Source organism: Molossus molossus, unplaced genomic scaffold, assembly GCF_014108415.1.
Source record: "Molossus molossus isolate mMolMol1 unplaced genomic scaffold, mMolMol1.p scaffold_m16_p_4, whole genome shotgun sequence".
Classification (NCBI taxonomy): domain Eukaryota; kingdom Metazoa; phylum Chordata; class Mammalia; order Chiroptera; family Molossidae; genus Molossus; species Molossus molossus.
Window position 1 is genome coordinate 104,060,790 of NW_023425377.1, and position 15,734 is coordinate 104,076,523.

Consider the following 15,734-nt stretch of genomic DNA (forward strand, 5'->3'; position numbering starts at 1 on the left):
CTCTGCCCTCACCCTTCCGGGGCTTGGGGCACAGACAGAACGTCGCCCGCCCTTCCCGGCTGTAGGGCCTCCCTCCGCGGGACTGACGCGGGGCTCTGGCGGGGGGCGACCACCCCATTCCATGCGGCTGGTCCTGGCACAGAGGTTGCTGGGACTTTTCCTCTAAAACCTCCCATAGCATTGTATAAAGCAGAAATTTGAAAAATCTGTTCTCATGGAGGTATTTTTAACAAAAATAAGTGAAAACACAACCAGAAAATATGTTCATTTTAAGAACATTTATCTCAAAGTACAAACATCTATACTTGCATATTATCTGTATCCAACATAACGGAAATAAGATTCCAAGATAATAGCTAAATGTAAAATTATAGTGCAAAAAAATAGATCAAAATCTTCAAGGGACTGCCCTGGCCGGTTTGGCTCAGTGGTTGGAGCTGAAGCCTCGGCCTGCGGTCCAGAGAGACCCGGGTTCAGTTCCCGCTAAGGGCGTGTACCTCGGTTGCAGTTTGTCTCCGGCCCTGGTTGGTCGTGCGGGTGGAAACCACTCGATGTGTCCCTTTCACATCGATGTTTCTCTCTCTCTCTCTCCCCTTCACACTCTATCTAAGCAAATTATCAAAAAATGTCCTCGGGTGAGGATAAAAAAAAAAAACACAAAATCTTCAAGGGACTGTAAAAGGTACACACCTCAAGACCTGAGCAGCACCTCTTTTCTTGTTTTTTCTACACGTTCGATTTTTATTCCAATTTAAATTTTGTAAATTTCCTTCTTTTTTCTCCTGAAGCTTCTTTTTCCTATAAGGATCTTCTTGCTAAAGAAAAACACAAACAAAAAACTTTTAGTAAAGGCTTAAACTTACTAAATATACATTTAAACACACACACACACACAAACCTCTCTATGACTTCTAAAAAGGATTTTGTACAGAAAAATTTGATCAAGCTAATCTGGAAAAGTAAGGTGGTATATGATTTTTAAAAATAAACTTTTGAAGACCAACTCTGTATGAATTTCAGAAAGTTCCAACCTGGTGAAAACAGAGACGTATATTTCTCAAACTCTAGATTGTTTTCATTTCCCTTCTTTCTCTAGCTCCCTCAACCTCTGCAAAAAGAAAACAAGAAAAAAAAATGTTGCCTATAAAATTCCTAAGGAGCGAAAAAGGAAAAACATCTGTTAGCAATTTATGGTCAGCTTGCTGTTAACTTCAGCAGCAATAAATCCTCCAGCCTTCACCTGTTAATTTGGCATGTACCATTCCCATGGATGACCACTGAAGAGAATCATGTAAAAACTCAACTTAGAAGTAATCCGTGTATTTACATTTTTATTTATTTATAGGTGAACTTCAGGAAAATAGCCAAATCTCCATAAAATGCTCCAAACTAGTTTAAGCATTTTAATAAGGCAAGAATATGCTTGATGTTTCTTTAATGTAGTTCTGAAAAACTTAATTTAGCATGAGATACCCATACAGTTGACCCCTGAACAATGTAGGAATTAGGGATGCCAGCACACAGTTGAAAATCCACATATAACACTTTTTTTTAATTTATTTTTTATTTTTTAGTATTCAGTATAATACATTTATTTCACCTGGGCTTACAAAAAATAAATTTATGTTTATCTCTGTTATAAAATTTGTCAGCATGAAAATAGCTTGGGATGATCATTGACTTTGCTGTCTCATGGATATTTCATGGTTAATCTAAATATAATTGTTAAAACTTTTAACTCCCCAGAACTTAACTACTAAAAGCCTACTGTTGACCGGAAGCCTTACCGATCACACAGTCGATTAACACATATTTTGTATGTTATAGGCATTCTTACAATAAAATGAGCTAGAGAAAAGAAAATGTTATTAAGAAAAATAACATTTACAGTATTTACTGAAAAAAATCTGTATATAAGTGGACGTGTGCAATACAAACCCGTGTTGTCCAAGGATCAAGTGTTTATTTTATATTTGTATAAAAATTACACGTAAGTCTTTTTTCATTTGGGCTTTTCCCTCTTCTATTTATTTATTTGTTTGTTTTGGTTTTTTTAAAGAATTTTTGTGAGTTTATTTCAGCCAAACTGTGGACAATTGTCCTGAAGCATTTTCCTCTTTTAAGTGTTAGGCATGGTCTATTAACAGGCCCAGAGAAAGGGGGATTCCCTGTCCTTTAAATTTTTAAAGTAGCTCATGCTTGTACTGAATTCTAATCCTCCCACCACGTAGCCCTGATGCAAAGGCACTGTCAACAGGGGAGGTGTTGGGAGCTTACACTGAGACCCTAGGGCTTTAAGGGTGTTTGGTCTTTACAGGAGGAAAATGCCTTCTCGGGGACCTCAGAGAGGCAAATCCCCTTCCTCAGAGAGTCCTCTTCCTATTGACCCTCAGGATTCACATTTCATAAAGAGCAATGATTGGCTCATTTCACCTCTTTTCAGGAGTCTGGTCCAGAAATCAGGGTAGGAATCCATGAGGTTCTAACATACACTTGGCTAACACGCGCATGGCTTGGAAGAAAAATAAAAGATCTTAGATGCGTGCATGTTACACGTCTGGGGTGTTGAAAGCCTCGTGCATCTATTAAAGCAATATGCTTACTACAATAAACAAAGTGTAGAAATAATGAAATTGTAACTGTATATATGGTGGGATTATGAAATTCTTTTTCTTTATTCTTTATACTCCTTTATTTTCCCCCCAATAAATATGCATTAACTTATTTCTGATTCTGAAGGTATTTTTAAAACATGACAAATACACAAAGCTCTATTCTACAGGACCTTATGCTAACTGCATCAGTTTGATGTGAAACAGACACATTCAAGACATATGATCAGAGACACTCCAGAGTTAAATGTTAGAAACATACCATATTTGTACATGTATTGTTCTCTGTGTATTTCTAACTTTGCGGGGAGTGGGGGAAGGACCAAGAAAAGTTTTTACAGCTAAGACCTGAGCCTTTCTGTCCCTCCCCGGTCACACACAAATAAAGGCTCAGTCTCTAAGTGGAGTCAGAGACAAGCAGTCCCTCTGACACTGGCTGCCTTTCTAAATCAACCCGGTTAGAACAAACCGTCACCACGTGCAAACAGAAGGCATGTATTTTAAGACTACAGAGAGGTGGGGCTCAGTGGTCAGAAGCATCAGCACTTTCTCTGAATATTATAAAGAGTGAACATCAGGGCAGTGCTGGGCACTCTGGACTCAGCGATGTGAATGGAATGACCAAGAAGCAGCGTCAATGAGCAAATACAAGAAGGGACAGGAAGAGGGTGCCGCCGAGAGTGAAAAGGTAGAAGACATAGAGGAATGGAAAACTAACGAACAGCCTTTTACTTTGGCCGTGTGTGTGTGTGTGTGTGTGTGTGTGTGTGTGTGTGTGACAGAGAGGGAGAGAGAGAAAGAGAGAGACAGAGAGAACACAGGTCTACAATGGAAGCAGCAGCAAATGGAACAGTTGGCGGAAATCAAACCAGAGAATCAAAGCAACAGACTTGTCAAGAAATAAAGAGGAAGAATAAAGAGACAACCAGGCTCTTTGCTTTCTGGTAGAGAGGGCACTGCATACAGGGAGGCAGGGCTAACCAGGGAACTGAGGGAGTCCACGCAGTGTTGCAGTTAAGAACAGTCTCTGAGGCCACCCTGGCGGGCTGGATTCCCACTGGTGCTCCCGGCTTCGTGATCCTGGGCAAGGTACCTGGCGGCTCTTTGCCTTGGTTCCCCGAGTCTTTCTCAAAAGGCTGTTGTGAGGATTAAACGAGCTGACTCGTAGTAAGCCGTTTCCAGAAGACTTAGCTATGACCATCGTTACTGAATTGATTGGTCCAGCTAAGTGCTCTGTTCTCCCCGACAGAAGGAACAATTTGACTGATGGCTAGGTAGTGAGATAAGATTTCCTAAGTTTAATACACGCAAAGGAAGAAATCGCAGACTGCACAAAGGCATTCTTAACCTGTTAACCGGGGAATTCCCTGGGAATTCCCCTTTTTGCTGTACCCAACGTTTGACGTATTTATATGTCCTGCTCGGTTAACAGGTTAAAGCCACCGTATATAAATAAGAGCAAATAAAAATAGGAAGGAAAGGGGAAACTAAGAAAAAAAAAAAAAGGAATGCACTACTTGATAGACAAAGAATTAATAGCTTTGCATATGTTCTTACAGAAAATAAAAAAACACACTAACATCCAGTGGAAAAGTGGGCAAAGAACATGAAATGCAAATTCACAAAAGAAATATAAAAGGCCAAAAAAACCAAATAAAGTGTTTAGGCAAAATATTTCATAATATAAAGTATGTTTGGAGGAAAGGCAAACTTAGACCAGCTTGCAACTAACTCATCCTTCCATTTTAGTTTTAAAAACCTCAGCTGCGTGTACACGGCAGGTTCCTGCCTGCAAACTCCCGGGCAGGGCTGGGGGCAGGGCTGGGGGCAGGGCAGCGCCTGCAGCATCGGCTCTGAGCGGTGAACATGGAACCAGGTTAAACATTTACTTCTCGGTTTATATATAAAAAATATTATTTAAAAAAAAAAAATCTCACCGGTAGGATTTTTGGACAGATGCTTTTTCACTCGTGTTTTCGGAACTTAACAAAAAATGAAATGAAGGAAAACGCTCCCTTTTCCCTAATAAGAGATGCGCACATTCAAATGAAAAACAAAACACAACTGTTCACCTCTCACACTGACCAGGATTTTGCAAACAAAACAAAAACGAAAACAAAACCAGTGCTGCTGAGAGCGGTGGAGAGCCAGCCTTCTCATGGACTGCGCGAGGGAACATAAGTCGCTACCACCTTCCTGGGGAGCAACCAGCAGCGCAGGGGGAGCCTTCCTTCAAGGGTGGATCCTCTTTCCCTCGGTCTCCAGAAAGCTAGAACAAGGTGGTAGCCGGTAAACAGGCAACACGTAGGAACTGAAGAGCTCATCACAGTGTCACTTGTGAAAATGAAAAGCTGTAAACGACGTTAATTCCACCTGCAGGGGAACGGTTCAGGCTACGGCATGGTTAAGTGCTGGAATGTTACGTAACCCTGCAAACAAAGCTCCCCATTCATTTCTAACATGAGAATACGTGGAATTACAACACCATAACAAAGCTAAGTAAACACCATAATGATCCTGAGTTTTTAAAAGTTTGCCAAAAGAAAAAAAAGCAGAACACAGAAAAAAGTGAAAAGTGGTTCATTTTGGGTAGATCTTTTCCTCCCTTCTTTATGCTTCTGTAATAATCATGAATTTCTTTACTAAGGGGAAAAAAAAAGTCTGCTTAAAAGAAAATAAACAGCCAACGCTAGGGTCAAAATTTAGTTTGTGGCTCCCAATCTGGGCTTCAACCTTCTTTGTCAGTAAGTCTAGATGAATGTTTCTATGTACTATACAGATTTATATAGTTTTCTAAGCTGCAAAATTAGGCCCTAAGAATGTTCTAGAGAAACAAACACTGAGCGATACACTTGGGAATGTGTTTATTGAGAATGATTTTCTCCAGACCAACAATGAAATGGAAAGCACACTCAGGCATGAGGTTTTAAAGGAGAGTTCTGCAAAACTGGGAGTGAGTCACAGAGCCAGGAAAGAAAATGACAGGCGACTGTCCCCCCATGCTGCACCAGAAAACCCACAGCCTTGCACCACCGAGCACAGCCCGAGTCCCCCACACCCTCGGTCTCGCTGCGTCCTGACTGTCGAGCTGGCGGCCACGTTCGGTGCAGATGTCTGTCCGACACAGGCTCATGGACCAGAAAAGAAACAAGGAACACCGACAATGACCAGGACGCAAGAAATGTCTGAACTCCAGCAAGAGAAAGAGAAACAAAAAATAAAGAACTTGAATGAATTGCCCTCGCCAGTTTGGCTCAGCAGTTAGAGCGTCGGCCTGCAGTCCGGAGAGACCCGGGTTCGGTTCCCGCTAAGGGCATGTACCTCGGTTGCAGTTTGTCCCCGGCCCTGGTTGGTCGTGCGGGTGGCAGCCACTCGATGTGTCCCTTCATGTCGATGTTTCTCTCTCTCTCTCTCCCTTCCTTTCTCTCCCTCCTACTCTATCTGTACAAAAAAATGGAGGAATATCCTCGGGTGAGGAACTTGAATGAATTAAGAAAATTGCCATAACCAAGGGCACACGTGTAGAGAGCAAGCCTGGCTCGGGAGCCGACAGCTGAGTTTGAGATGGGTGAATGGTGCCCACTGCTAGCCGCATCCAGCCTGCCTATCCTGACGTCAGCGACTGTTTCTGCCTGCAGCATGCCCTGCCTTCCTCCTTTGGCCTAGCTTTACCTACACCCTCAAGCATCTGCAGCTTTAACGCTGGCCACAGCTTAGACTCAGGCCCTGGGTCTTCTCTCTGCACACAGCTCGGAGATCTCAGGGTCACCCTGCAATTCTAACCTCCATGGGGACAACTCCCAATCACCAGCTCCAGGTTTGACCTACCGTGCAAACTCTGGTTCCACCCAAATCCGGCCACTCCTGTGTCAGTAATGATCACGGTCATACCTATCATTTTCTTGGTACTGACTCTTCATCAGAACTTAGTAACAGCTGCTATGATGCTGAGACCTTAACATATTAAACTCATTTAATCCTCACAACTCTACAAAGTAGGTATACTATTTTATATTAATATTATTACATTATTTTTCAGACAAGGAGACCGGGATGCTTAACTTGTCCAACATTATTACCAAGCAAAAAAGTGACGAGCTGGATTCAAAGCCAGAAAGTCACATAACCATTTGCTTAAGAACAGCTTCTCTTGAGAGTCAAAGCTATCTGATGCCCCCCCCCCAAAAAATTATTTTAGAACCTCCTGTATAATTAGAAGATAGATAAAACTTTCTGAACACACCAACTCACCAATTATCAAGAGAATCCAAATGCATGATAACTATCTTCTTTCAAAAGTATGACATATACATGTACAATTATTACACAAATATTTGCACTCTAAGCTCTGAAATAGGTATTGTTCTCTATAATAGGCAAGAAAAAAAATGAGTACAGACCTCGACAGAAGGTATGTCCTGTTTCTCAGAACATATGTCTTCTTTAGATGCTTTGTGGATCTTCTTTTCTGAAGAAGACTTTGTGTCAACCTTTTTCAAAGTTTCACAATTGTCTATTTCATTCTTGACAGGCACTTGCTGGTTATTCCCTTGAATAAATAAAAATGATTCAATTTCTAGCTAATTATTTACATTCATATTCCCCATAGTTAAGTCTCTTCTCTACACCAAACAGTCTTACTTAATGAGATTTAGATGGAAGGATTGGTTTTGACATTCACAATGCTCTAGAAATGTATCTTGTTTAGAGGTGAAAACACACTTAAGAGTTCTACAAACAATCTTTAAAAGAGGTCATGGGGCAACCCAGCTGGTATGGCTCAGTGGATTGAGCATCCTCCCATGGACTGAGAGGTCCGTTTGATTCCCAGTCAGGGCACATGCTCAGCTTGTGGCTCGATCCCCAGTAGGGGGCGTGCAGGAGGCAGCCAAGCTATGTTTCTCTCACATTGATGTTTCTATATCTCTCTACCTTTCTCTCTCTCTCTCTCTCTCTCTGAAAAATCAATAAAAACACACAAAAAATAAAATAAATGAAAGAGATCAAGAGGGGGAAAGGGAGGAGCACAGCATTATCCCCTGTGGCACAATTCATAAAAGCCAAAAGATACAAACAACCCAAATGTCAACAGACAGATGAATGGATAGACAAAATGTAGTATACATACAATGGGATACCATTCAACCTTAAAAAGAAATGATTTCTTGTACAACAATGTGAATATACTTAACACTACTGAATTGTTCACTCAAAAATGGTTAAGGTAGAAGAAAAGGGAAGGAAATCCTGATACATACCATGGATGAACCTTGAAAACATTATGCTAAATGGGATAAGCCAGACACAAAGAGACAAATAGTTTATTATTCTACTTGTTTGTGGGACCTAGAGTGATCAAATTCATAAAGATAAAAAGTACAATGGTGGTTCCCAAGGGTGGGGGGAGAGTATGAGTAATTATTGTTTCATGGGTACAGAGTTTCTGTTTGGGATGATAAAAATGTTGTGGAAATTGGTGATGATGATGGTTGTATGACCAGGTAAATGTTCTTAATGCCACTGAGCTCTTATCATTTAAAATGGTAAATTTTATGTTATGTATATTTTACCACATTTTTTTTAAACTGGGGCAAGGAGAGAGGGATAAAGATTTGAGTTCTGGTCGTGACTCAGCCACTAATTAGTTTTATGATCAAGTCAGTCTCTTAAGCTTCTTACACTTCAGTTTCCTGATTTATAATATGGAAATACCACCTATCTTATCTGCCTACCCTAAATGACTGTTAGAAAGATAAAACTATCAAAAGACACATGAATGGCCCTGGCTGGCATTGCTCAGTGGTTAGAGCGTTGGCCCGCACACTGAAGGGCTGCAGGTTTGGTTCCCAGCCCAGGTTGGGGTGTGTGCAGAAGGAAACCAATCAATATTTCTCTCTCTCCTCTTAACACCCTACTTTTCATTCTCTCTAAAAACAATGGGAAAATTATCCTTGGGTGAGGATTAACCAAAACAAACAAACAAACAAACAAACAAAGACACTTAACTGTTCCAGGGCAGGTCCTTTTGTATGTGTGCGTGCGTGTGTGTGTGTGTGTGTTAATGCTCACCCAAGGATATTTTTCCATTAATTTTTAGAAAGAATGGAAGGGAGGGAGAGAAAGAGACAAACATTGATGTGAGAAAGACAAATCAATTGGATACTTCCTGCATGACCCCTACCAGAGCCAGGGATCAAACCTGCAACCCAGATACATGCCCTTGATGGGGAATTGAACCCATGACCCTTCAGTCCTCAGGCCAACGCTCTAACCTCAGCCAAACCAGCCAGGGCAGGACAGGGTCCTTTTACAGTGAGTGCCCACTGCCCAGCAGGCAATGCCCAGATGCTGAGAAATGAGCAGATGAATCCCATGGCCAAGGCTGATGTTGGTAGAAACCTCCTCTGAAAACATGATTTTTCCATTTTTCGTTCAAGTGACTTCCTTTAGTCTATTTCTTCATCTGTCACTTACTTTAGAAAAAAAGCCAAATCAACTTCAACCCCACACTAATTGGCCTCAGTGTCCCAACATGAAACAAAGTATTTCAGTAACCTCTCCTTTTCTGCTTTATCTGAGATTCTCTGATACCTTTGCAAGCTGAGAATGAGTCAGATGACCAGGGCCAATATTTCACAGCAAAGCGGGTTGCGGGGGAATGAATGCCTGAACAGACCCCAGCGGAGGCTCCAGGGTGGCCCTGCTGTGGGACCTGGGGCCACATAAGCTTCTCACCCACAGAAGGAGAGGAGTAGCCAATCCCCCCGGATTCTGAAATTCTGAAGCCACAAGTTAAACTCTTGCTCAAAGCACGATGCATACATTTTTAAAATAACACGTATAAGGTAAGCACGCTTTTATTTGGTTAAAAAAAAAACACCAAAACTATATAAATATTACATTGCTGTAAAAATGCTGGGGAAGCTTTGATTCCCCTTCAGCACAGACTAGGTGTCAGACATCCACAGAGGAAAATATGTATCCAGCACTATGAAGGAGTGAAGGAAACAGCCAAGAGCAAGGGAGAGAGCGTCCGAAGGAGAAGAGGAAATCGTAAAGGCATCACTTTGGATTCTGGAAGCCATAAGTATGGAAACAGAATATGGAAATTCTCTTCCAACACTGTGCCATTACTTTCCTCGAGTCTTAATTCGTGAGAAAATGGGTTTCTTGAGGTTTTCTTCAAGCCAAGAATAGCACTAAAAGTATTAGTCATCAAAGTTTCTTCGGAGACTAATGTAATATTCAACACGAACCTACCCCCCAAAAGTGGTAAAGCAGGGACTCTTAGGAAGTTAATAATGCTTCCCATGGGGCCAAGAATCAGAACAATCAGATGACTTCTGAAAGCAAGTGCTTCATTAATCCCTGGAGAAATTCTAACGTGACAATATGCAAGAATTTAGAAATACTGGGAGTGTACATTTCATTTAAAAAATGGAGTCCATCCACGTCATCCTATCCAGCATGCTTCCTTCAGGTATTATACAACTTTCTTACAGTTATTTCACAGAGTAAGAGGGTAAACACCAGCCTAGCCATGTGGTCAGTGGATTGAGCATTGTCCCATGGACTGAGAGGTCTGGGTTCAATTCCCAGTCAGGGCACGTGCATGGGTTGTGGGCCAAATCCCCAGTGGGGGCGGGCAGCAGGCGGCCAATTGATGTTCTCTCTCACATCAATGTTTCTATTTCTCTTTCCCTTCCTCTCTCTCTAAAAAATGAATAAAAACATATTTTTTAAAAAGAGAGAGAGATGCCCTGGCCGGTTTGGCTCAGCGGTTAGAGCGTCGGCCTGCGGTACAGAGAGACCCGGGTTTGGTTCCCGCTAAGGGCGTGTACCTTGGTTGCAGTTTGTCCCCGGCCCTGGTTGGGTTGTGTGGGTGGCAACCACTCGATGTGTTCCTTTCACATCGATGTTTCTCTCTCTCTCTCTCCCACTCTACCTGAACAAAAAAATGGAAAAATGTCCTCGGGTGAGGATAAAAAAATAAATAAAAAGAGAGAGAGAGAGAGAACAAGGGCCGGACCAGTGTGGCTCAGTGGTTGAGCGTTGACCCATGCACCAAGAGGTTGCCAGTTCAATTCCCAGTCAGGGCACATGCCCAGGTTGTGGGCCCGATCCCCAGTGGGGGGCATACGGGAGGCGGCCAATAGATGTTTCTATCTCTCCCTCTCCTTTCTCTCTCTCTAAAAAAAAAAAAAAAAGTCAATAAAGAAAAAAAAATTTTTAAAAAGAACAAGGAGCAAATAAACTCAACAAAATAACTGCTTAAAGCTTTCCGGTATCAAATCTAGCCATAGAGTATATTTGGACTAAACTGTTAGATATTCACTTCAAGTTATTAGTATCTATAAGTAAATGAGACTATTTTTTAAAAATTTTCTGCAAATATTGGTATTTCAGAAATTTTGAAGGCATCTAATTCAGTGAAAACTTACATGTTCAATTTCAAGACTTAGGGTTTTATTAAATTTAAAAGTTTATCACCCTTTACAACGTCATGTGCAGGAAGCAATAAAACCATCAGCTAACTATTCCTCTTCCCCAGTGCTCAGGTCTCCAGCAGTTAGTCCTTAGCCTTAATTCTACATCGGTGCTATTCTGATCACACAGTGAAAAAATAATCGTTACAAACACTTGAAGAGAGACGCATTTCAAAGACCATTTACGTTACACAGAAAGCCCCCTCCCGTCAGACGGCGAAGAGGCTGGAACACGGAACACGCGCTGAGACATGTGGCCGTTGCCCAGGTGCCGGGCTGATGCCAAAGAAGCAAGCGTGTGAAAGCAGAGCCCTGAACAGTCAGCAGACTCCACTGCTGTCGGGGGTTTTCCTTACGATTTACCAGGGGCCCCTCAGGAGGAGACCAGAGAAAACCAGCAGGAAGGAGTGACACCCGGTTTCTGTTCTTCGGAAAATAGGGTTTGGCGGCAATAACAACAATGAGCATGCAGTCAGCGCCCCGCTACACGCCTTGGGACACTTCCTCCTGGCACAGCAAGTCCCACTCGGGACCAAGAGAAGCCCCAGGGGGAGAAGCCCCAATTCTCAGGTGTTCTGATAGGTTAAGAAAGGCTCTTTGGGCCCTCTTAGGAGGCAGACCACCCCCCCACACCACTTCCAAAGGCAATCTGATCACTAGCCTCTTTTCTAAGAACAACCGTGCGCTTGGGGGGAAATGGCCCGAATGTGGCAGACAGGCTCACTGGGTTCAAGTGAATGAATGGACCTTCCCAGCAGGAATTCCGACCACTAGGTGGGCTAAGCTCCGGCCAGACCGAGGCTGTTTTCTCCAGATTCTAGAAGGGATCTTAATATGAAGACAGCAGCATGCTTTCCACAAAGTAAAATACTTTTAAAACAGAACCAATGCTCGATGTTGGAAGTGAGAACTCAGAAAGTTTTGAAATACAGGGCTTTCTCATTTTGAACCTTCTTTTTTTTTTTTTAAATTTTGTTTTCTTTATTGATTTTAGAGAGAGAGGAAGGGAGAGGGAGAGAGAGATGGAAACATCGATGAGAGAGAACATTAATTGGCTGCCTCCTGCATGCCCCCCACTGGAGATCGGGCCCACAACCTGGGCATGTGCCTTGACCAGGAACTGAACCGGTGACCTCTTGGTGCATGGGTTGACGCTCAACCACTGAGCCATATCAGCCAGGCATCACTTTTGATCCTTCTTTACACATCATGGATGGATTCCCTGCAGATTATATGCCTGTTCACCATCTGCCAGTTTATTACAATGTTTTCCTTTAAAAGTGGACAAAAGAACCCCAAACCTTTATTATTATTAAAAAACTCCAAATCCTGCCATCAAACTACAAATTTCTTCCCCTAGATTTCTCAGTCCTTCCTTATTTTTCAAGTTTTTGATTCTTTAAAATGTTCAATTTGTAATTTGATGGCAGGCAATATACATTTCACCTGATTGGTATTTTCCTAGAATAGTAACGTGAAAAGAAAACTGAACAAAGTACACGTCAATGAAGGTCTCCCCCTGCTCACTGGAACGCTGGAGAGGAGCACAGGGGGGAAGCATACCTCGGATCTGCCCCACGGACGCGATGGGAAGCTCCCTCATCCTCAGATCCCTCGTGTCTGATCTGATCAACAACCACCCTGATACCACTTAACATGCTGCGGATTCAGCACAAAACACGGTTTTAAAAAACCTCTTGTAGTGAGAGATATGTTTGTGTTTTTTTCCTCCATTTTTTGTTCAGATAGAGGGGGAGGGAGAGGAAGGGAGAGAGAGAGAGAAACATCGACATGAAAGGGACACATCGAGTGGCTGCCACCCGCATGACCAACCAGGGCCGGGGACAAACTGCAACCGAGGTACGCGCCCTTAGCGGGAACCGAACCCGGGTCTCTCTGGACCGCAGGCCGATGCTCTAACCACTGAGCAAAACCGGCCAGGGCTGAGATATGTTTTCATTTAAAACACTATAAACATACCAGCTATCTGTACCGGTAGAAAAGATTCTGGGCAGGTTTGCCATCTGGAATGATGTGAGCAAACCCTATGTTTACGGATGCCCATAGTAACTTGACTCACACCTGCTGAAGTGTCATTACAGTATATGGTCACCTAGGCTCAGCTCTCGGCATTAACCATCAAGTTCTGGACAGGAGGCTCTTGGAGCATGAATTCAAATCCTGTGACCCACCCTGGCACTACGGTGCTGGTCCTGGCCTGCACATCTCACCACGGGGAAGTGACGCAGCAGAAGGTCCCTCCCCCCGTCTCTCCGCAGCGCCACAGCCACTGCACATTTATCCCGACATCTCGTGGGTGCAACAGACCACAGGAGAAGCGGTCCCTTCAAGCCCAGATTTTAGGTCTGTGAGAAGTCAGCCCAGGTCAAATATGCTCACGCCTAAATGACACACAAAACAAGAGAAAAGCCCCACTGGATCCATCCATAATTTCACCTTCACAAGAGTTCTGTTGTCTGGGCCCGGCAGTGTCTGGGCAGAAATGGAACACTAGGCACCCAGCAGCCCCACCATCAAACACCTCCAACAAGCCACGCTGTGACTTTATGGAAAGATGTGGCTGAGGACACTGTCCAGAAGGTGTACTCACACACCAGCTGGAGAGGACACAGGGGACCGTGCTGACCCTGCAACCGTGAGTCCACTTCACGCATGAGCACTGTTGCCAGGGAAAAGGTACAAACAGGTAGGAACAAGGTGTACCCAGAACATAGGTGCCGAAACCAGGTTTTACTCCGAGAACTCCAGTATTCCGTTAAACTAGAGATGTCCGTTTATGGAACATTTAAAATTCAGCTGGGGTTTTTTACTAAATGTATAAAGCTCATTAGAATTAGCCAACCCATACTATTTCTGTACCTTCTCCACCGTACCAAGGAGTGAAAAATAGAAAGCTATGTCTATGTAGATAGTTCAAATAAACTAAAAGGTAACTGATATTTCCAGATTTAAAAGAGTTAAAAATCTGACTTCTAACAGGTACAGAAGGGTGCATATGAAAATGGTCAGAATGGACCAGAAAAATAAACACGGGCTTTTATGGCAGAGGCCAAAGGGAGCAGCTAAAGCTCAGCGACTATTCTGTATGCAACTAGCCTTTACAGTCTAGTGTTGTTTACGTTTCCACGATCTGCATTTGCTAGAAGAGGACATCTGTCTTCTTTTAATCAAGGGACACAGTTAGTAAAGAACCAGGGACAAGGAACATGGGATGGTAGCATCTGGTAAATACAGAAAGTTGGTAGGTTCTGTTCACCGAGAAATATTTTATAGGCTGATTAACTTTTGTGAATAGAGAAGCCAAGATAAAAATTAAGAAAAGGTGTCCCTATCCTCCCAACAATATAATCTGATATTCACATCCCTCTAAACACATACACTAAAAAGTGAACTACTTAGCCATGATGTTCTAAAAACTTGGTGCCTGGCCCTGGCCAGGTAGCTCAGTTGATTAGAGCATCACCCCAATACACCAAGGTTGTGGGTTTGATCCCCAGTCAGGGCACATACAAGAATCAACCAATCAACGCGTAAACAAGTGGAACAACAAATCGATGCTTCTTTTTCTCTCCCTTCCTCTTTCTCTAAAAATCAGTAAATAAAAAAATTAAAAATAAATAAATAACACAAAAACTTGGTGCCTTGTCCTAAACTTTTCATCTAAGAAACCATATTTTAGCATTTCTACCTTTGCTAAAACTTTGCGCGTGAACTAAAAAGCCAGCATCCACAATTAAAACTCAAGTCACGAGTGAGAACAAATTCCATTTAAACCAGACTGGAGACACACCGGAGAGAAAATCATCAAGGAGGATGTAAAGATTACCGTGATTTTTCCTGGAAATGTCTGGCAAGTCTGACTGGTACTGAGGTGAGTTTCTCGGCAAATGATTTTCAGGTAGTTTCTTAGAGGTCTTCAGAGGACCGAGCTCTTGTTCCTTGAGCTCAGCTACGTTTTCTGAAATTTTAACGTCCGTTTCCTTAGGAAACATACATGTCTGTATTCCCTCCTTCGGATGACATTCCGAAGAAGTGTTATTGACAACAATTGTGTTTCTCAGTGTGTTTTCCTCTTTATTCAGTAAGTTTTTGGGAAGGGTTAAATTCTTTTGCAGGTTGATGTTTAGGCCACTGGCGTATTTGAGGCTTGTCCAGTTCTCACCCACGATGTCGGTGCACAGGTCCTCTTTCGGGGCAGACAGCGAGCTGCCCAGAGCCGCAGGCTGCTTGTCCTCGGCGGCCACGCCGGCGCTGCTGGCGACCGCTGGGCTGGGTTTGTGTTTGCTGTAATAGACTGAGCACTTGTGCTTCTTCTGAGAATGGCCGTAGGTGGCTGGGCTCCGCTTCGCAGCATTCTGGATCCTGCTTTGCGCTGTGTTGACCGGAAGGCAGCTCTTCCCTCTGCCTTTATCGGAGGGGCCGTAGGTATCGAGATAGTTCTTGCAATTGCTTCTGAATTGAAGAGAAAAAGACATTTCCCATAAAGCCACACCGCATGAAACTCTTCTGCTTTGTTTCTAAGTTCCCGAGAAACGGGTAGCAAGCGGTCCCACGGGTACTGAGTTCTACCCTGCTTCTAAAACTCCCGAGTTCAATAAACTAAGTCCTACGGGGA

General features: G+C 43.0%; 1 protein-coding gene across 1 annotated transcript in view; it reads right to left on the reverse strand.

The window, feature by feature from the left end:
- The window catches only part of TMEM131L (transmembrane 131 like), a 147,784-nt gene that overhangs the window by 13,678 nt on the left and 118,372 nt on the right, over positions 1-15,734 (reverse strand). The window contains exons 25-27 of the mRNA XM_036240644.1: positions 14,946-15,571; positions 7,013-7,161; positions 691-815 (exon numbers count right to left, since the gene is read on the reverse strand). Coding sequence (XP_036096537.1) covers positions 691-815; positions 7,013-7,161; positions 14,946-15,571 — 900 coding nt within the window. The remainder of the gene's footprint in view (positions 1-690; positions 816-7,012; positions 7,162-14,945; positions 15,572-15,734) is intronic.